The sequence below is a fragment of the Pseudochaenichthys georgianus genome, chromosome 13 (genome assembly GCF_902827115.2).
Source record: "Pseudochaenichthys georgianus chromosome 13, fPseGeo1.2, whole genome shotgun sequence".
Taxonomy (NCBI): Eukaryota; Metazoa; Chordata; class Actinopteri; order Perciformes; family Channichthyidae; genus Pseudochaenichthys; species Pseudochaenichthys georgianus.
Window position 1 is genome coordinate 26,240,063 of NC_047515.1, and position 19,952 is coordinate 26,260,014.

General features: G+C 39.7%; 3 protein-coding genes across 7 annotated transcripts in view; 2 read left to right on the top strand and 1 right to left on the bottom strand.

Annotated features, from left to right (window-relative positions):
• Nucleotides 1-1,785, top strand: part of rsrc1 (arginine/serine-rich coiled-coil 1) — a 116,671-nt gene extending 114,886 nt beyond the window's left edge. For all 4 annotated transcript variants that reach the window (XM_034096668.1, XM_034096670.1, XM_034096672.1 and 1 more), the window contains exon 10: nt 1,428-1,785. In XM_034096668.1, the coding sequence (XP_033952559.1) occupies nt 1,428-1,520 (93 nt within the window). In that variant the 3' untranslated portion in view covers nt 1,521-1,785. The remainder of the gene's footprint in view (nt 1-1,427) is intronic.
• Nucleotides 1,786-4,522: 2,737 nt separating this feature from the next.
• On the top strand, nt 4,523-13,861 carry mlf1 (myeloid leukemia factor 1). Of its 2 annotated transcripts, XM_034097910.2 has the most exons (8): nt 4,523-4,723; nt 6,863-7,031; nt 10,937-10,981; nt 12,103-12,186; nt 12,268-12,396; nt 12,830-12,989; nt 13,290-13,428; nt 13,754-13,861. In XM_034097910.2, exons 1-8 carry the CDS (start codon nt 4,677-4,679, stop codon nt 13,818-13,820), a joined length of 840 nt encoding a protein of 279 aa, XP_033953801.1. In that variant the 5' UTR covers nt 4,523-4,676; the 3' UTR covers nt 13,821-13,861. The 2 variants fall into 2 exon arrangements, with proteins under 2 accessions (XP_033953801.1, XP_033953802.1); XM_034097911.2 differs by lacking the exon at nt 10,937-10,981 and having other exon boundaries at nt 4,528-4,723.
• A 1,923-nt stretch (nt 13,862-15,784) lies between these two features.
• On the bottom strand, nt 15,785-18,129 carry med29 (mediator complex subunit 29). Its single transcript, XM_034097912.2, has 4 exons — nt 17,815-18,129; nt 17,591-17,649; nt 17,413-17,497; nt 15,785-16,305 (listed from the first exon to the last, which is right to left on the bottom strand). Exons 1-4 carry the CDS (start codon nt 18,109-18,111, stop codon nt 16,078-16,080), a joined length of 669 nt encoding a protein of 222 aa, XP_033953803.1. The 5' UTR covers nt 18,112-18,129; the 3' UTR covers nt 15,785-16,077.
• Between the last annotated feature and the right edge of the window lie 1,823 nt (nt 18,130-19,952).

The window sequence follows — 19,952 nt, forward strand, 5'->3', positions numbered from 1 at the left end:
AGCCTCATTAGCACCATGACACCAGTCCAGAGCCGACAGACAAGAACTCACTGGTGTTGAATCTAACACACAGATAACATGCGGTGCAGCTGTACGCGGCGTAGGTTAGGAATGAAGGATTGACGTGGCCGGGGCTGCTCCACAATCTGCATAATAATAGACACATATCATCACATAGATACACAGTATGTACACATAGCCCCGCATGTCGACAATATCTCTCCCCCTTGCGCAAACACACACAGTGAATACAGAAATGTGCCTTGCTTCTCGGTCGCATAGTCATTATGTTACTTCCTAATAAACAGATGCCTTCATTCATCAGACACTCGCAGCAGCAGTTTTATAGCCCGCTTACATTCAATATCATTACTGCTGTTGATGTACTGCGTAGAATACCAGTCACATGTGTAGGCCTTCTCTATCTACCCACTGCTAGGCTCACAGATGAGTTGTGGGTTCAAATGAAGGGTTTTTTCTCATGCATTTTGAAGTGAGCAGACAGGGAAAGACTAATAGGACACATAAGATACCACAGCCTTGTAATAGAGCTTCATTACTGTGACCCAGGGGTCCACGCTGAGGTCACATGTGTGTCAATGGGCTGTACCAACAACTCTGCCAGGCTCACGAACTTACCAGGAAACAGCTCATTCATTTCTGTCACATTCTTGAAGTGCGATGTTTTGTAAGGTAACACGACATTGTTAGGTAATGACTCAAGTGCCAAAGTAGACTGTGGAGTAGAGCTTATACTGCTCTGTATCAATCAAAAGAAGAAATAGAAATGCACTGTGGTAAATACAGAGATATCACATAGATAAACAAATGTGTCGCTGGTAAAAACACACATTTGCTTTGAGAGGGCTATAGAGATCACAGACATGTTAAGAATTGACTGCTTAAAACAATAGTTATTATTGATTGGTCACTTTTGTGAATAGTTATTTAAAATATCTTGCCAAAAATATGGTTTCAAGTTCTGAAATATGGAAATTGGACACTTTTCCTTGTCTTACATTCCAGTCCTTTCAATAATTTGAGCTTCTTTGACAATGCTTTGGGCATTTTTCACAGTTTTTCAATGTTTAAAGACCAATTTACTCCCTCGTGTCTAATATTTCAATTTGATTCCGTCACATAGAAGTAATGCATTATTTTGGTGTTTTTAAGTAGACTTAGTTTTTCCACTATTACATGCCATGTTCTATCCTGTAGAATGCAATTCTTATCATATCCTTGGTTTGTTCTGATGGGATTGATATCTATACATAGCTATGTTACAGTATGTTTGTCTAAGTGCACTCTTGAGGAAAAAAGGAACGATGTTTCTTGAATCTTGATATTTAACGGCAGTGTTAACTTCACTCTGTCGCTATTTGTAACTTTGCCTTATTACTAACATGTCTCTTCACGCTGTCCTGCAGTTGTTCATGGACAAGGAGAGGGCCGAGGAGCTGTGGCACAACAGATTGATCTCTCTGCGACAGGAGAGGCTCATGGGAAGTCCTGTGACCTAATGGACACCAGAAGATGTTGCACTAATCTCCTACTGTAAAAACGTGTGAGAACATAAGCAGATGAACAGTTTTTGGTCTTGATGTGCGTATTATTATTTCGGTAATGTTGATGAAATTCAATTTACAAGCTACTGTTCTTCATTTTGCTTCATTTTTTTTTAACTAAGGAAGAATGTCAGAAAATCTGTGTTTTACAGTGTAGGATTAGCATTTGATACAATTTGTGTTTGGTATTCATTCTGTAATAAAGATAGATGTGGTTTCATTTGACTGAGAACTATCTTGTGTTTTTGTGCTTCAATGATGGACATACAGTGGGGCAAAAAAGTATTTAGTCAGCCACCAATTGTGCAAGTTCTCCCACTTAAAAAGATGAGAGAGGCCTGTAATTTTCATCCTAGGTACACTTCAACTATGAGAGACAGGATGGGGGGAAAGAATCCAGGAAATCACATTGTAGGATTTTTAATGAATTAATTGGTAAATTCCTCGGTAAAATAAGTATTTGGTCACCTACAAACTCCACTATGGCCAAGACCAAAGAGCTGTCAAAGGACACCAGAAATAAAATTGTAGACCTGCACCAGGCTGGGAAGACTGAATATGCAATAGGTAAGCAGCTTGATGTGAAGAAATCAACTGTGAGAGCAATTATTAGAAAATGGAAGACATACAAGACCACTGATAATCTCCCTCGATATGGGGCTCGGCCCACACAAGATATCACCCCGTGGGGTCAAAATGATCACAAGAACGGTGAGCAAAAATCCCAGAACCACACGGGGGGACCTAGTCAATGACCTGCAGAGAGCTGGGACCAAAGTAACAAAGGCTACCATCAGTAACACACTACGCCGCCAGGGACTCAAATCCTGCAGTGCCAGACGTGTCCCCCTGCTTAAGCCAGTACATGTCCAGGCCCGTCTGAAGTTTGCTAGAGAGCATTTAGATGATCCAGAAGAGGATTGGGAGAATGTCATATGGTCAGATGAAACCAAAATAGAACTTTTTGGTAAAAACTCAACTAGACGTGTTTGGAGGAGAAAGAATGCTGAGTTGCATCCAAAGAACACCATACCTACTGTGAAATATGGGGGTGGAAACATCATGCTTTGGGGCTGTTTTTCTGCAAAGGGACCAGGACGACTGATCCGTGTAAAGGAAAGAATGAATGGGGCCATGTATCGTGAGATTTTGAGTGACAACCTCCTTCCATCAGCAAGGGCATTGAAGATGAAACGTGGCTGGGTCTTTCAGCATGACAATGATCCCAAACACACCGCCCGGGCAACGAAGGAGTGGCTTCGTAAGAAGCATTTCAAGGTCCTGGAGTGGCCTAGCCAGTCTCCAGATCTCAACCCCATAGAAAAACTTTGGAGGGAGTTGAAAGTCTGTGTTGCCCAGCGACAACCCCAAAACATCACTGCTCTAGAGGAGATCTGCATGGAGGAATGGGCCAAAATACCAGCAACAGTGTGTGAAAACCTTGTGAAGACTTACAGAAAACGTTTGACCTCTGTCATTGCCAACAAAGGGTATATAACAAAGTATTGAGATGAACTTTTGTTATTGACCAAATACTTATTTCCCACCATAATTTGCAAATAAATTCTTTAAAAATCAGACAATGTGATTTTCTGGATTTTTTTTTTCTCATTTTGTCTCTCATAGTTGAGGTATACCTTAAGTGGGAGAACTTGCACAATTGGTGGCTGACTAAATACTTTTTTGCCCCACTGTACATTTAAGTGGGAATGAACTTGTGCAAAAAACACCACGCTCTTCTTTAAAAATGTGTAACTTGTTGTGTTTTTAAAGGAAAATAGCAGCAGTAACTCCAGTTATATACAGATGAATGAGTCACAAGGCCAGCCAAGAACTTCTTAAAAAAATATTAACCTTGGTAACTTCATCTATTGGGCCATATGCTCACCTGCCCCTAATTTGTTGTACTTTTCTAATGATATATATATATTAGTCAGAGATGTGTATGTTTATGTTTATCCAATGTTGTTTTTCTGTTGGAGCAAGGAGTCAAGGCAATATAGGGTCCAGACTCAGGCCTATTTGTGGAACAGCCAGATGGTAAATCTATACTGCTTCTGGGACTGTGTGTCACTCACTCCTGTACACACAAAATAGTCAGTGTTGTATTTAAAAAATGCTACAGAAGAAAAATGATTTGTTAAAGCAAATGCACAAATAGAACTTTGCTACATGTGCAGTGCTTGCTTTGGATAGGTGAAGTGAGTGTTTGTCCTCCTCACTCGTGTTAAATGGCTTTTCAAAAATGTTTTCACAGACCCTTCATTACCAAACAAATAATAATTTAGATATGACCAGGTTCGTCAAATTAATGATCACTAAAGTGAGGTCTGTGGCACTTTACCAGGGTGTCTGGGATTAATTTATTTAAACTGTCATAAAATGATAAGACTTAGTTCAAAATCCGAAGTTTTAATGTTTAAAAATAAATAAATAAAAAGAAAGTTAATATATTAGGTTTTAATCTAACACATCTAAAAGTGTTTTGATTAGCAAATATGTTTAATAAATGTGTAAAATCGTTCTGTCACATTTATATTGTGTTGTTCTTTCACATAACTATAAAATTGTTTAACATAGGGTACATCAAATTATTCCTGGGGACAAATGTGACAATTGAGAGCATCTGCACTAGATAACCGCCCCCGCTGTTTGTGGCCACATCCAGAAGGAAGTAATGAACCTTTGAGAAACATCTGGAATGCAGTTGCTATTGGCAGCAACACACAACATAAATGTTTTTGTTTTTATTTCAAATTAGTTTCGTTTTTTATTGCTTGATTTAGTTTGAGTGAGTTCCTTTTATTATTATTATCATTATTATTATTATTATTATTATTATTATTATTATTATTATTATTATTATTATTATTATTATTATTATTATTATTATTATTATAGCCTGTTCAAAGTTTCAAATAACCAGCCAATCGGAGGCTCGGGTTTGCATCACGTGGTCGGTGTCAGAGTGAGTTTGGTACCTTGCCTCCTCCTCTGTGGTAACATTACCGAGGCTGAGCAGCGGTGGAGCCGGGACACCTGTGGCGGAACGGATTATTATTTGAAAATCTTTATCTAACACATTTTGTTTACAGCCTCACATCCGCGGACATGTTCAACAGTAATCACAGGGAATTTGATGAGGATCCGTTCTTCTCGTGAGTAACCAAACTGTTAATAAATCTATTATAAGTGTTATTGAAATAACTCATTTGTGGCGGTTCTTATAATGCATCAATTAAAAACATCCTCAGAAGCAGCTAATCTTGAAGATAAATACAATTTGAAGTTATAGTTATATTCATTTCAACAATGACTCTGTGTCCTGGAGAAGAACCACACAAACTAACGCACACGGTAACGTTAATGTTATTATTGTTTAGGCTAACTTTATAAAACCTTCTTTTCTTTTTTTAGTCACTGCAGAAAATATAGCCTAACTTTAAGTTTCACTTTAAGCTATTTTCAGAAAAGTGAGAACAAGGTGTTAGGCCTAGTCTGCCTGCTTGTTTCTAAACATTGCATTTGGACTTTTCTGTTCTGAAACAGTTACCTAGCAACAGCTGTTAGAAACGTTATTTTTTAACAGTGAATTACTTTATAAAGTGTTTCTAGTGGAGCAATGTTTTAATGTCCATCCATGTTTCTATTTTCAGAGGTGGGAGAAGAACTCAGTGTAGTAATACTCTGTCACAAGTAAAAGTCCTGTATTCAAAATGTTACTGAAGTAAAAGTAGTAGTGGCATTTAAAGGTGGGGTAGGTACATTTGAGAAACCGGCTCGAGATCGCTAGAATTTGAAAATACACAACCGGAGAAAATCTGCCACTTCCTTATAGAGCCCCTCCTCCAACACACACGAACGCGCACATGACCAATGAGGGCACGAGATACGTTTGTGCCCCGATGGAAGGCTGACAGGCAGTTAGGCCATCCAATCCGTTTAGCCGGGCCGGCTAAACGGATTGGTTGTACTTTTTACAGTATTACGGCTTCTACGGATGAATTTTTTTTATGGATTTGTTGTCAAAGCACTTAAGATATTCATTGCTATCGGGATGTTAAGAGCATTCCATGGAATATAACAAAAAGTGTATCTCGAGCCGGTTTCTGAAACTTACCTACCCCACCTTTAAAGTATCAAAAGTATAAGTACTCATAATGCAGATTTTCACTTTTCAGAATAATATATGCTTTCTGTTTTGTTCATTATTATTGACATATTTATCAATCTGGTAAAAGTGGAACTAATTTCAATTACTTTATTTACTTCTGGGTAGCATGTGAATTTAATCCAGTTGTATCTAAAGTATTTTTAGATGTTGATCTTATCATTCATTTATATGTGAAAGTAACTTAAGGTACTCCATAAATGTAGTGGAATAAAAGTACAATATTTACCTCTGAGTATAGAAGTTTTGTAGTGGAGTATAAGTACAAAGTAGCATAAAATGGAAATACTCAAGTAAAGTACAAGTACTCCAAAATTGTACTTAAGTACATACTTGAGTAAATGTACTTAGTAGCTTTACACCACTGCCTATTTGAAATGTAGATACTAGTCTGTAAAACTTTAGGAGCTTTATGAAATCACATTATTTCCATTTCTATTCTTCTAACTACTGTACTCTGCCAGTGCCACTGTGCTACAGTCACAAGAGTGAACACCTGCTGTGTGGCAGCACATGACCTCACTTCTTAGAGTGCATTATTTCAGGTTGCAGTGTTTCCCCTAGGTTTACTGCTTTGGGGGGGTGCTGTCTGAGCAGCGGGTTGGCATTGGGATTTTTTTTTTTTTTAATCCTCTGGAGCAGAGAGAGGAGCTGTGGATTATTGTTATTGATTAATGCATCAGTGTTTCTTACGGTCAAAAACAGTAAACTCACAACTTAAAATGAAAGCGTTTAGTTTATTTCATAAAAGAGCACATGTCCAATGTGAAAAGTGACGGTAGATATAGATGAGTTGCAATTTGGTGCTATATTTATATATATATAAAAAAGAAATGTATATATAATTTTTTTAAACACCTTGAATTTCAGGGGGAGGGGGCGCGGGGCTCCGCAGCGCCCCTCCAAGACAATGGTAGGGGAAACACTGGGTTGTGTTATTTGAAGGATATGGACTCCAAGGTGGCCCGATAGAGGGATTTCAGTTTCTTTTGCAGAGACCCTTTATTTTGTTATTCCTCTCCAAGTTTCATCATGGCTATCCCCAACATCCTGCTGCAGACTTGTTGCTATAAATGAGTGAAAGCTGAGATTCCCTTTCTCTTTGTTTCCTCTTCCTCTGCCATAGGGATAGGGACCCTTTCCGGGCTCACACGGACCATATGCGGCAGATGATGCGAAGCTTCTCTGAGCCATTCGGCGGGAATGTAATGCCCAGTATAATGGATGGAAGAAATCAGGGTCGTGGCATGGCAGAACATCCTACCTCATCTGTGGCTTTGAGGGACGAACACAGGGTGAGAACATGCATTTGAAGAAGCACTCTTACAATTAGCTTATATGTTAGACTCAAGTAAAAGACATACATTTCTACCCAGTGTATTATACAGGTGTAATGTGCACAGGCACACAACCGACTAACCAACATACATATCATTTTGGTCTATGATGGACAAACACCTGTTGTAGCTGTTTGTTCATTAAGAGGCCTCATGACCCTCTCTCTCTAATGCACATATAACCAGAAGATTGGTGTTTGGAGAAAGTTTACTGAGGGTATAGTGGAAGCTGGCCACTGGCAGCGTAACTGGAGCACCACTCACCGAGGTATGGGGCCATGTGAGTCTCTAGTTTAGTAAAAGGGCAACCCCCTTGGCCTCACTGGACAGTTATATCTAGCCCTGAGGAGCCCTATATATAGTGCATTGTTCCACTGACATACTGCCTTCTTGCAATACAAGGTACAGACTTCTTTAACAGTCAAACCAACAGGACCCCCGAGAATTATGTGTGGCTGTGCTGAGTTGAGCTGCGGCTGGAAATAACACTTTATTTTGATAATATTGTAATAGGCTCCGGATTCATGTTAAGTTAAAACACTTAATTATATTTTTTAAATGGACAAACGTACATTAATCAACAGTCAAATGAATGTTAGATTAAAGGCTAGTTTTCATCTGTCTTTCCTCTGCCTCATGTTGTAAGGGATTCTAAAATAAAACAAAAGTACTACACTGTGGTAAAAAGCATATACAGTATAGTCAAATTGATACCTGTTAACAACTTTATACAGTCAAACAGTTTTAAGCTACATATTCTTTAAAATAGTTTATCTTTAAACACAACTGCTACCCCATACATATTGAATTGCAAGCCCTTATGTTATATCAGCTAAGAACAAGGTTGGGAGAGCTGTGGCCTTTAAGTATTAGTTGTTATAGCTGTCAATAATTACTGTTCTGTAACATTTTGATGTTATTTGTGCAGTGTTGTAGAGGCAGGCAGAGGAATGGTTCTGGTCTGCCATGTTTTGCACCCGTTCACCTCTCCTAACTCCAATATGTGCTGTTTATATCTCCTTCCTAAATCCACTGTAGTCCCTCTCACCTGCTTTAACCCCACTACCTGGGAGCTGGTACATTTATCCTTGATAATGACTTTCATTAGAAGCCTATCCACAATAGCCGGCAGCCTGCTTTCTATTTGTTAGCAGCGCGGCTTTAACTAGCTAATGTCAGCCGAGGACGGCCTCTGAGAACTTGACTAATGACCACAGTGACAGTGGGTGAAATGGAGTTACACTGCAAAATGTCGAGTCCAAACAAATCATCTAATCTAATAGTAGAAGTAATATACAGTTTTTTATAGATCCCCAATAATGCTTGACTTGTCAGTGAGTTGTTGACAAGACATTGTTATTTGACATTGAGTATTACAATACAGGACCTCAGTCTATTGACACGTTTTTTTTCTTTATTAAAGACCAACTGGATATTAGGATGAGGTAGGGTTCCATTGAACTGTACTGTGAGGTCTCTCCATGACATATACAAAGAATTGCATAGGAGATGCAGATGTAAGATCATGAAAATAAAGTCTAAACCTCCCAAACCCTAGACTGCTTTGTTAATTGTAACAAACCATGTACACAATACCTACTACTGGATGGTGTACTCAGACTTTAGGAACAGAACATGGAATCGCAGTTTTACCACTTTAACTCCCACACACACTCCTCTATCTGAAGATGAGGAGCAGCCTGGTGGGGCCCAGAAATGGTCAGGCTGAAGCTCTGGTGCTGTGCTGTTGGCTTTGGAAAGGCATGTGTACGGATGTCATGGACACTCTGCTTTCTCATTGTTGCTCTTTTGCTCCATCTGTTTGGCAGAACGTGCCTTGGCGATGCTGGAGCATTAGCAGCTAGATGACAGACAGCTCACGCTCATACTGCTCTCCAATATCACAGGCACAAATACACACATACAGTATTAAAACACAAGCAGAGTTACATGCCGTCACAGCATGCAACACAAAGACACTCGAGAATACATACACACACATGGAGATGCACACACACGTTGGTCAGTTCAGCTTGAAGGCTTGTACTTCTTGCATTAACTTGCTTCCCGGTGGAATCTAATGCTAAGCCCTACACTACTAAGCCTATCTTACCTTCCAAGCCTGCTATGAGTTCTCCTATTTCCCAGTTTCTTGCCAACATCCACTACATACCTGCTTCACACAACCTTTCAATGCACTCATTCATCAGGGCACTTGTTTACTCTCGAAAAACAAGCATCATCATAAGTTAGAAGTATTCTGTTATTCTATGTCTTGTTCAGAGTATAACTGGCGGGGCTGTCTGAGAAAATGCTGTAACCAGCCTAGGTAAAGCTGCATTTGTAATCTCAATGAGACTCCTCATCTTCTTTTATTGTCTTATGGTACCAAGAGTATAAATCAGGGGTGTACAAACTACGACCCGGGGGCCATTTTGAATCGGCCCTCAGCAAATTCAAAAAGTATAATGGAATGCGGCCCACAAATGTAACTTGACCTTTTCTTGTATTGTACTTATTAAATATATCTGTAAACATATATTACACAGTAGTGTCCATGTGTATAAGCCCACTTTCAGTCAATTAAAGTTGAAAATATGTTCTAACAAATCTAAGTTGAGAAGAAAAAGCCCAATAACTTACATAACAACCTTGAAATATACCCTTCCTATTTCCTGTTATGATAAGCAATCTGAGGCTTCTGTGTAAGGAATGAGCTGCTAACAAAATAAATGAAACCCTATGGAAAGCTGTGATGAAGGCGGTTGTATCAAGCATCATTTACTTACATTTGATTGATTTTGCTAACTTATCACTTCGCTTATGAGGCAATAAACCTCACCTCTGTTGAGTGGCCCAGCCCTTCGAATATGTTTCTGTATGTGGCCCTCGGTGAGAAAAGTTTGGACACCCCTGGTATCAATTATACGAATGCCTCTAACCTCCCATGAGATTCACCAGGACCAATGCCTTTGCAGCACAACCCTTGTTTTTCCTTGTAAGTATTGTTGGAGCGCTAATTCCCCTACGGTGTTACTCATCGCTCCCCCAGAAGCAGCCTGCCGGCCTCAGAGAACACAGTGTCAGTTCCATATCAGATTGAGAGAGCTAGAAAAGAGACCGTCATTCTGCAGTAGTCCAGACAGCCTAAAATAATGTGTTAAAGACCACCAGGTCTACATTCCTTATCTTGCACCCTCAATCTCTCCTCTGCTCAACCCCGGTCTAAATATAAAGCTGGCAGATATGTAACTGGCATTTATTAGTTCATAGATGCCACTCTGGGATATAATTGGCTGTGAGGCTTCATAGATACCGGGTGGGAGCGTTGTACATCAGCTTGACATTTCAAAAAGAGCTGAGAGAGCAGCCTTGGACTCTTTGACCCCCCGCTGGCTGGTCCATCCTGCCTTCCTAGAATGAAGCTCCGTTTCAGTGTTAAACCCACGCTAATCTCTGGCAATGCGACCCAATTACACATGGAACACAAGTCATTCAACACCCCACTGATTATGCACAATACCTCTGTGCATCAACCCCCCTGGCTGCCCCCCCCCCCCTAGAAAATACACGCACTGCATAGCGATGGCAGTTGAGATGCTTATCCCCGGGCCGCAGGGTCATAAACACCTGGCCCGGGGAACATAGTCTGACTGCAGGCTGCCCCCCCCCCTGCTGGAAGAAGACTGACGGCCTTGAAGGGTTGTGTTTGAGACCGTGGGCAACGCTCTGTGTCACGGGGTTAGTGACTGATGTAAAACAACCAAACAGCTTACTGACAACAAACATGCTAACAGTCTAGATCGTGTGTGTGTGTGTGTTACTATGCTTTGTCGCTAAACTAATCTTGTTTGAACCCTCAGGATATAAGCCGGTCATTGTTGCCCTTTGGCAGTTTTGACAGCACGGTCAGTGGAGTCTGCTATCATACTTGTTTCTCACTTTAACCCATACTCACTATAGCATGCTCTAACTAGCATGCTCCATAACTGTCTCTAAGCAGCCAGATAAGTGGTCTTTTGCAAGCAATCATTTGCACTCAGTATGATTTAATCGGATTGAATGCTTCTTACCTGTAGCACTAACACTTCGCCTGCAGGCTGTACAAATGTGGGAGTATTGTAGAAGCTGCACATGTTAACTATGAATGATGTGTGCTTGTTCATATCTCTGCAGACACTAACAGTACAAGACAAACATGTTTCTTTTACTGTACTCCAGGGGCAAAAATAGCATTACAATATTACTTCTCCATATATTTACAATAAGGCGTAAGTGTAACTGCATAGAGATTTGAATAATAATAGTATTGTGAAAACAGTGTGACCATTTCATAGAATGACCGGTGTAATGTAATGTGTGCTGTTCTTACCTGCAACATCTTGTTCCTTTTACAACAGATACAGATGATTGTTTAGTTTATGTAATGTTATATGCAGGCTGCATCGGCATATCAAATATAAATATCTTATGTGATGTGTTGGGGATTATTGCAAAGTGCACGTTTGAGTATTATATGTTGTGTTTTGTTTTTCCAGGCTCAGAATAACGTAAATGTAAGGTACCTCAACTGTGACCTATAGAAACTTGTATTAATTTGAATTGGAAAATAATATGATCATGCTCTTGGTCCTGAAGACCAAGGAGAAATAGTTAAATGAGGTGCTTTGCATTGACGGACGGTGATAACGTTTCCATGGCCTCATTGGATCAAATGGGCCACTGTTAAATTCTCTCTCCAGAAAAGCCTTCCAAAATAAAGACATCAACATTTGCATGCTGCACTTGGTTTGTAGTTTTGTAATGAACGTCACATGTGGTGAAGTGATAATGGGAATACCCCAGTATAAGAGTCCCAGATGGCGCAGATGTAAGACACATTTAGCTCCGTGTACCCTGTGCGTGGATGTTTGTGCAGTCGATGGAGCTGTTTACGAGCTGATAACACCTAGTGACCATGCAGCGAACGCACCCCGCCACTGAACTCTCTCTGGCCTTTGGCTGTTCTTTCTCTTTTGTGTTAATGCAGGGCACAACTATGAACCCTTTCGGCATGTTCGACAACGTGATGTCCAACATGAAAAGCAGGATGGGGGAGATGCACAGAAACTTTGTGAGTTTAATGATGTTGCTTCCTTCTCTGACGGTTGTGGTGCATAAACTGAAGATGCTTAACAATGTGTTTGTGTTTCAGGAGAACACGTCCACAGATTCAAACTCCCACTCGTTCAGCTCCTCATCAGTCATGACATATTCAAAAGTTGGAAATGAGCCTCCCAAGGTCTTCCAGGCGAGCTCGTCGACACGCCGGGCCCCTGGAGGGGTAAGCACCCCATCAGATGTTTAACTACATCATTTCACAGCACATTAGACCACAGTTCAGTACATGGAGCTGGGAGAAGTAAACCTGTCAGTGGAAGACTCTCTCATTCTGTCTTTCCTGAGTAATAGCTGTGATAACTTTCGTGGGAGAACATTATCTCAAGCTAACTTTTCTCACAGTGGCCTATGATGGCTCTGTGCCATTAAGGTGATCCTGCATACACTATACAAGGGCCCTGCAACAAAATGGAATGCAGCCATTACTACTATTATTAGCTCCATTTATGTTTGACTAACTGTACAACTGTCTTATTTCTGACTGGACATTTTTGATGTGAGGAGTGAAGGAAATAAACATGTTGTTTGCTGGAATAATGTGCTTATTCAGAGACCAATTGATGTGTCTCATGGGTTTTATAATGTTTTAATACCAGATCAAGGAGACCCGGAAAGCAGTGAAAGACTCTGAGAGCGGTGTGGAGCAGATGACTATTGGTCACCACATCCAGGACAGGGGACATGTTGTTGAGAAGAAGTTCAACAAGAAAACAGGAAACAAGGAGTTCAACCAGGACTTTCAGAATTTGGATGAATGTATGTTAAACCGATTTATATATTATTGACATATATATTGATATACACAACTCAAGTTCAAGTGTTCTAGGGTTTTTTGCTGATAGACTTTCCTCAACTTAGTGGTTTTTGCTTCTTTGTCAAGTTTGTTCGATAAGCCATATACAGTTCAATTTGGTGAGATACATACACACATGTTAATGTCTTTTGATTAGTTCAGTTAACTTATATAAGGTAGACCACTTTCTATGTATTTTTGATCTATTTTCGAGTCCATAGACAGATTGTCTTTGTAACATGATCCTGATTTTTCGCCCTCAGCTGAAGCAGAGACCTTTGACGATGAGTGGCAGCAAGAGGTGTCCAAGTTTCACACATCAGGCCCAATGTCGCGTCAGGAGGAGCCCAGGCTCCGCGGCGCTCACCGGGCAGCCCTCACCGGTTCTGAGCAGGAGCTCAGGTCAGTATTAAACACTCAGACGCCATAATAATAACAATAATTAAATATATAGCGCTTTTCTTGAACCCAAAGACGCTTTACATTTGGGAGGGAAGGTAGACAAACAAAACAAAACAGAAAAGCAGTCAGGAGGAAGTTGGTTGAGAGGGTGGGGGGGGGGGCATGTGGTGTGAAAGACAGGCCAGAAGGAGTTGATGATCAAATGACAAACAAGTGAAAGACGCTGATAGCAGACACATACAGTGTGCTTATTTAGTAGTATTGAACATTAGAACATTGATCATTTAATATGATATATTAATATAACATTTTGGGTTTCCCACAGTGATCAACCAAAGGCCAAGGCAGAGGGTAAAAGCTGCATGAAAGGCTCGGGTTCGAAAAAGCAGTGAAAACTTCTGTTTGTGTGTCTATTAAAGTTTGTCAAGCTTCATGCAGTATACTGTGCTGCTCTGTACCCTCCCCCCACACACACACACACACACACACACACACACACACACTGGTTTCATCATATGGACAGAATCAGAAGGCACTGATCAAGATTTTCAAATCTTAAAGCAAATACATGTATGACCTTAAGGCTGCCATTGCAGAGGACATGTACTCTGCTTTTTAATAGGTCAGATTTTTCCTCCCATGTCGCTGTAATATTTTTGAAGCACATCTCACACTTGAATTGTAAAACAAAGATGGCTAGACATATGACAAAATCAGGAATTGGTTGTGTGTTATCTCTGGAGCAGAAGAACTTAGTAATGTTATCCTTTACTAGTACTAATACTCTTCTATGCTTATAGAACATTTACAAAACGTCCTTACTCTTTCACAACATCCAGGAAACTAAAAGGATAATTAGTATTTCATTACATGTTGCATTGTGGAAACAGATTAAGATAAACTCATACAATGTAAGAAACACATTAACATTTAATTAAGGGTAGAAGGCGCTAATCAAATCATAACAAATGAACATTTAATTCATAAGATTTGGCATCAGATTAATAGTATTTGCTCTATGATTGATATTGTAATGATGCCATCTGTCTGAATGATGTCATTATCATAATGCAACGCGACACAATGCAGTGACTTCTTTACTGTTTGAAGTTCTCTAATGCACGTCTTAGACAATGTCTGAATTGTCTTTTTGTAATTATATTGTCTTTATCTGCTGTAATCTTTGTAAAAAAGAAAAATAATACTCTTCCCTTTTTATATGTCAGTTTGATTTCTCTTGTTGTTCATCTGATGAACTCTGTGCTGCGTAGCACGATATCTTGACAGCGTCGGGATTATTCTCAATAATTCTAGCTTTGTTCTTATATATTTTTTCAAGCTTTGAAAACAAATGTGACAACGCAGACTATTGTCTGAAAATAAAAATATGACGATAACTCTTGTGGTTTGTCTTTTGTCAGTCCCATATACGTCGTGGTGGATATATGTGATTCTTATCTCTGTTTGTATGTGACTATAGGCCTGCAGAGGGTCTGAGTGTGTATTGTGATGAAGCTTCGCTGTGACTGTTGGTAGTGACCCACGGTAGTATTTTTGGATCCAAGCACTTGTCAGTAGCTCAGATTGGTCTGAGATGTTCCACAGCTGCAAGCCCACCAGGCTCCCCTCTCACATGCTTATGTATCAGACTTCATTAATATCTTAGCTTCAACATACAGAAAAGGAGTGGGCTGAAGACCAATATATCGTTCCTCAAGGATCCATGTGTCCTTTCTTCTTAGTATGTTTATATAATATGGAAGGTTAACCAACTACTTTTTTGCGCTAAAGATGACTTAATATTCAAACATGCGGATGGAGCATACTTTGTAATTGGTTAAAATAGGCAACATTTTAAATTTGTAAGTAACTTATACATGTAATGTAAGCTTGGGAAATAGTTTGCAACCCCTCGTAACTAAATGTCCACCCTGAAAATTCCCCAGTGTGTTACCAGGTTACCATTTTGTTGCACCACTATATCAACACCAAAGCTTCAATAGTTAAATCAGATGCTTCTTTTTGTGAATGCTCCATGGACAAAGAGCCCAGCTATTACTCAATGCATGACTGCTTTTATTGGACTCTTAATTCTAATGCCTCCGTTATTCCCTTGGGCCAGTGTAAATGTTTTTGAAATGCACTGCAGACACATGAGATGAAATGGTAGAGTTAAACTATGTGTGGTATTTCACCTGCATAGTTGAACAAATCATTCTTTACTCATTTCACAACAGCTGATTTTGGTTTTTGATCGCATGAATGGAGCTCCAACAGTACAACCTCCTGATTGGTTGAACATGTTATTGACAGACAGGACTTTCTTTGTGCATGTTGAATAATGAGAAAACATTAGTTTCAGTACAAATGTTTTAATAGTTAGTACAAATAAGCTACAAAAGAGATGTGGATATTGAGTTGGAATATACAACTCTGCCACCACCTGGTGGTCATATCAGAGCATGACATTTTGTTGGAAATATTTACAGAGCTTACAAGAAACATAAAACAAAATAACTATACAGGATGTTGAGAAATGAGACGGCACCTTTGGCCAAAACTGAGTTCAGAGACATTCCCATTATATGAAATTCTTCCACCTTCTGAAAAATGTCACCAGATGTAGAAAAGGATAGTTATTCCAGGTCATTACATGATTCCCTGAGGCTGTCCCTTCCCAGCGATCTTCTTGGAGCACTCCAGCAGAGCGTTGTGGATATCTTTGGCGCAGGAGATCTGAGACTTGATCATGCCGAGGTACTGGGAATAAGACATGGACTCCGTCTGCACCGTGTCCGGCTTGGTGGCTGTGGGGACCAAGTTGGGTGAATGTTTGGCGCTGTCAATGCTCTGGGAGAGACACTCATACGCCAGCCGCTGCAGAGGAGACAAATGTGAGTTTGTGGGGTATGTTTTAGGTTTAGATACAGTATAGTAGCATGTTAAAAGAAGACAGTCATATAGCAATATATTGTTGTTTTAAAAAAAAGGTACAAGGTAAATAACCCTCTCAATCAACACATTTAGACTATAGTACTACTAAAGCCTTTTAATGGCCCATTTAAATCATACATTTATAATAGTTTATTCATATATTTAATTTGCCCTTAGTTTTCCTAGGCCCACACCTTTGACCCAGTTTGCCTGCAACCTTAGGCTGCTGTGCTCTCAGTGTTTTGTCTCCCTATTCCTGCCTGTTGGCGTCAGCTGATAGAGGTGTTATAGTTCTTTATCTTGTTATGCACAATGTTGAACATACTCTCAGAACAAGTTAAATACAGGGGTCTGGGGTAGAGATCTTTAGAATTAGTTTGGCAACCACTGTGTCAACTCGTGGCACAGCACTTCTTGTGAATTCTCTGGCCGAAGCTCCAAATAAACCATCAGTGTTTGCCATCAAAGTTCCTGCTCTCCCCGTGTCTCTCCGAGTCCTGTCTCCATTGCTTCAGAAGATTCCATCACACTTAGTAAAGATTGTCATGATGTTTGGTATTCAGGTGTTTTCCTATACTGCACACTACTTCTACTTTTTCTATATATCTTTTTTAAATGTGAGAACATTTTAATGATTAAAAAAAACAGGAACAGGGGCATGATAACTGGATTAAAAGTGTTCAAACTCCTTGCTAATTACATTTTTCAAAGCTCTATCTTACTTAAACTGTATATTACTAAATGTGTCTGTTAAACAAAGCTCTATTTCACAGCAGTCATGTTTTCTTTATAAATGACAAACCCGCAGAGATTTCAGGTAAATGCTTAGATTTTGGCTGGCAGTTCCTAATATATTGTGACTCACTCCTACCATCTACTATAAAAGGGTATTCAAAATACATTAACAATATATTGAACAGTTAAATTAATACAGAAAATGTAGAAGTTGTATGTGTTGTGGTGACCGGTGAACGCAGACATTAGTACTTAGTACAGAAGTAGGCCTACTTCATCAATATTGTGGTTATGTGTATTGTGTTGAAGTCTTACCAAACACAGCTCCAGTTGATCGCAAAGAGCATAAAACTCCTCCAGGCTCTTGTCAAAGCGCTGAACTGTGGTGTCGCTGCTTTTGCTAGATCATTGGAAACAAAACAAAAACATGTGAAACATGGCTGACACTAACAGCACTTTAGCTTTACGTATGACCCCCGACCAATCAACTTACATGCCGTTGTCAATTGTCGTGTTATGGGCCAAATTCAGGGATGCTATCTTCATAACATTCTGAAAATATAAAACATAAATAAAGCCGCATGTTTATAGCACAACGGTGCAGGTAATATTGGTGGGGGGGAAAAGTATAACGAGGATGAATTCAGATCAGGTTAAGTCATTGGATGTTTTGGGAACTTTTCCATTTCAGTTTTTAGCGCCATGCCGCAGAATTACCTGCAGACTCTCCTTCAGCTGAGGAATGAGCATCTTAAATCTGTGGACTGGGTCAAAGTCTTGCTGTTGGCTCAGGAGCTGCTGCTGCTGCTGCTGTTGTAATGAAGCTTGCTGCTGTAACCCGGGCTGCGACATCGGCCCGCCAGACTGCGACATCGGCCCGCCGGACTGCGACATCGGCCCGCCGGACTGCGACATCGGCCCGCCGGGCTGAGACATCGGCCCGCCGGGCTGCGACATCGGCCCGCCGGGCTGTGACATCGGCCCGCTGGGCTGCTGCTGCTGAGACGCCATCATGATCCAATGAGATGATACCGCCGGAAGAAGAAGAGTTAAATATCCGGTTCACTGTTTTTCAAAATAAAAGGGATTCTTTATCCTGGAACAATTTTTGATGGAGAAAACAAGCAGTAAATACATTTGATAGTAAACCTATGTACAAATTATAATAAAGTGTATAGCAATTAATAAACTGTAGGAAAAGTAAAGAAGGAGCATATTTATTGGGGTCTACTACCCTACCTTTAATATCTTATTCTCAGTTTTCTATATGTTGTGTTTTTCATTGTACACACACGTTGCAATTGCAATAACAGTGAGGCAATTGTGTGCGAACAATTGAAGACAACACCATGTCAAAATGTAATTTTTTAATTAAAATATTATAGTATTCAAATCAAGAAAGCATGTCACGCTGTAAATTAATATAAAACAAGTGGGTCTACTTTTCATGAAATGTTGATGATAAAATGTGTTAATATTATAATTGTTTTAATGTGGCTGTTAATAGATTATTTGAGTATTTTACTTCTGTAACAATTGGTACTACTTTATTTACGAAACAGTTAGCAATGTATTATACTTTCCAACATGTATAAAAGATTATTGTTTTAAAATATTAGCCCATTTGTGAATACTACTCATTTAAGCATTAATTTAACTTATTCAATTCATATATTTTGCTGCCCTTAGTAAAGAGTGTCATGATGTTTGGTATTTCTTTGTAAGAACATTTAAATGGGGGCATGACAACTGGTTTTAAAGTTTTCAAACCCCTTGCTAATCAAATGTTTTACTATCTTACTTCAGAGCCGGCCCAACCCATTAAGCGACATAAGCGGCCGCTTAGGGCCCCGCAGCCACTAGGGGCCCCCTAGCAAAAAAAAAGTCATGTATTATATTATTTAACCGTGCTTTACCTGAACCTCATCATGACATTAGAGAGGACAGCAGGATTGTAATTTTCCGTGTTCAATGAATGCAACAGAGGCAAGACACCAGACCAACCAGAGAGTTGCATGGAAATAAACATCTGTCTCATTGGCTGACAGGTACCTATCCTGTGAGCTGTGACAATGTTTAAAATAAACTGTCAGTCAGACTCAGAGTTTTTGAAGATGGACATAAGAAAACATTTTCTTAAAAAAGCAGACAATTCTCAAGTGGTGGCTCACACAACAACTCCAGAGCCACCACTTGAGCCAGTTAAACAAGGTATGTAAATGTCGGTAAACTTCCAAGTTTTGCGAACATGTAAGCAAAGCATAAATTACAGCTACGTTGACGTTACTTTGAATCGCGGGGGTAAGCTAAACCGTTAGTAAGTAGCTATAGATAGCCAGATATATTAAATAAACAATTTGTCATAGAATCTAAATGTAATGTTTTTAGCGTTACCTGGTGATTTCAAAGAAAGAAATGTTGACTTACTGTTCGACATGAAGCTAGAAGCTGCCTTGCAGTACACAGTTGATCCGGAGTCCTGTCAGTTAAAGTGTTTCATAGTTAGCTTAGCTAAGCATCAACCTAGCACTGACATATATTGATGTTATGTGACAGTATTTCTGAGAAAAAGTCAGCTGAAATGGTGGCATAGTTGTCACTGCTTTAGGTGTCGACAGCACGTTTGAACGTATTTGTAGCAGTAAATGTGGCTGTTTGGCCACTGATGTTACCATAACAACACCTGAATTTAAATGTGCAACCTCTTTTTGTGACAGATCTTTGCATGAAATTATAATTATTGTGAACATTATGAGATGGACAGCCAGAGAGAATAAATGAAAAACAGTTATGAAATACTATATGACAACACAAGAATACAGTTTAAAAGGGGAGTGATTTGTAAAATATCCATA

Coding starts and splice junctions, on each gene's coding strand:
- mlf1 (XM_034097910.2), top strand. CDS start 4,677: ATGTTCAACAGTAATCACAGGGAATTTGATGAGGATCCGTTCTTCTC. Junction 4,724..6,862: donor GATGAGGATCCGTTCTTCTC/GTGAGTAACCAA, acceptor CCTCTGCCATAG/GGATAGGGACCCTTTCCGGG. Junction 12,187..12,267: donor GGGAGATGCACAGAAACTTT/GTGAGTTTAATG, acceptor TTTGTGTTTCAG/GAGAACACGTCCACAGATTC.
- med29 (XM_034097912.2), bottom strand. CDS start 18,111: ATGATGGCGTCTCAGCAGCAGCAGCCCAGCGGGCCGATGTCACAGCCC. Junction 17,650..17,814: donor AGCTGAAGGAGAGTCTGCAG/GTAATTCTGCGG, acceptor TTATATTTTCAG/AATGTTATGAAGATAGCATC. Junction 16,306..17,412: donor ATCAACTGGAGCTGTGTTTG/GTAAGACTTCAA, acceptor TCTCCTCTGCAG/CGGCTGGCGTATGAGTGTCT.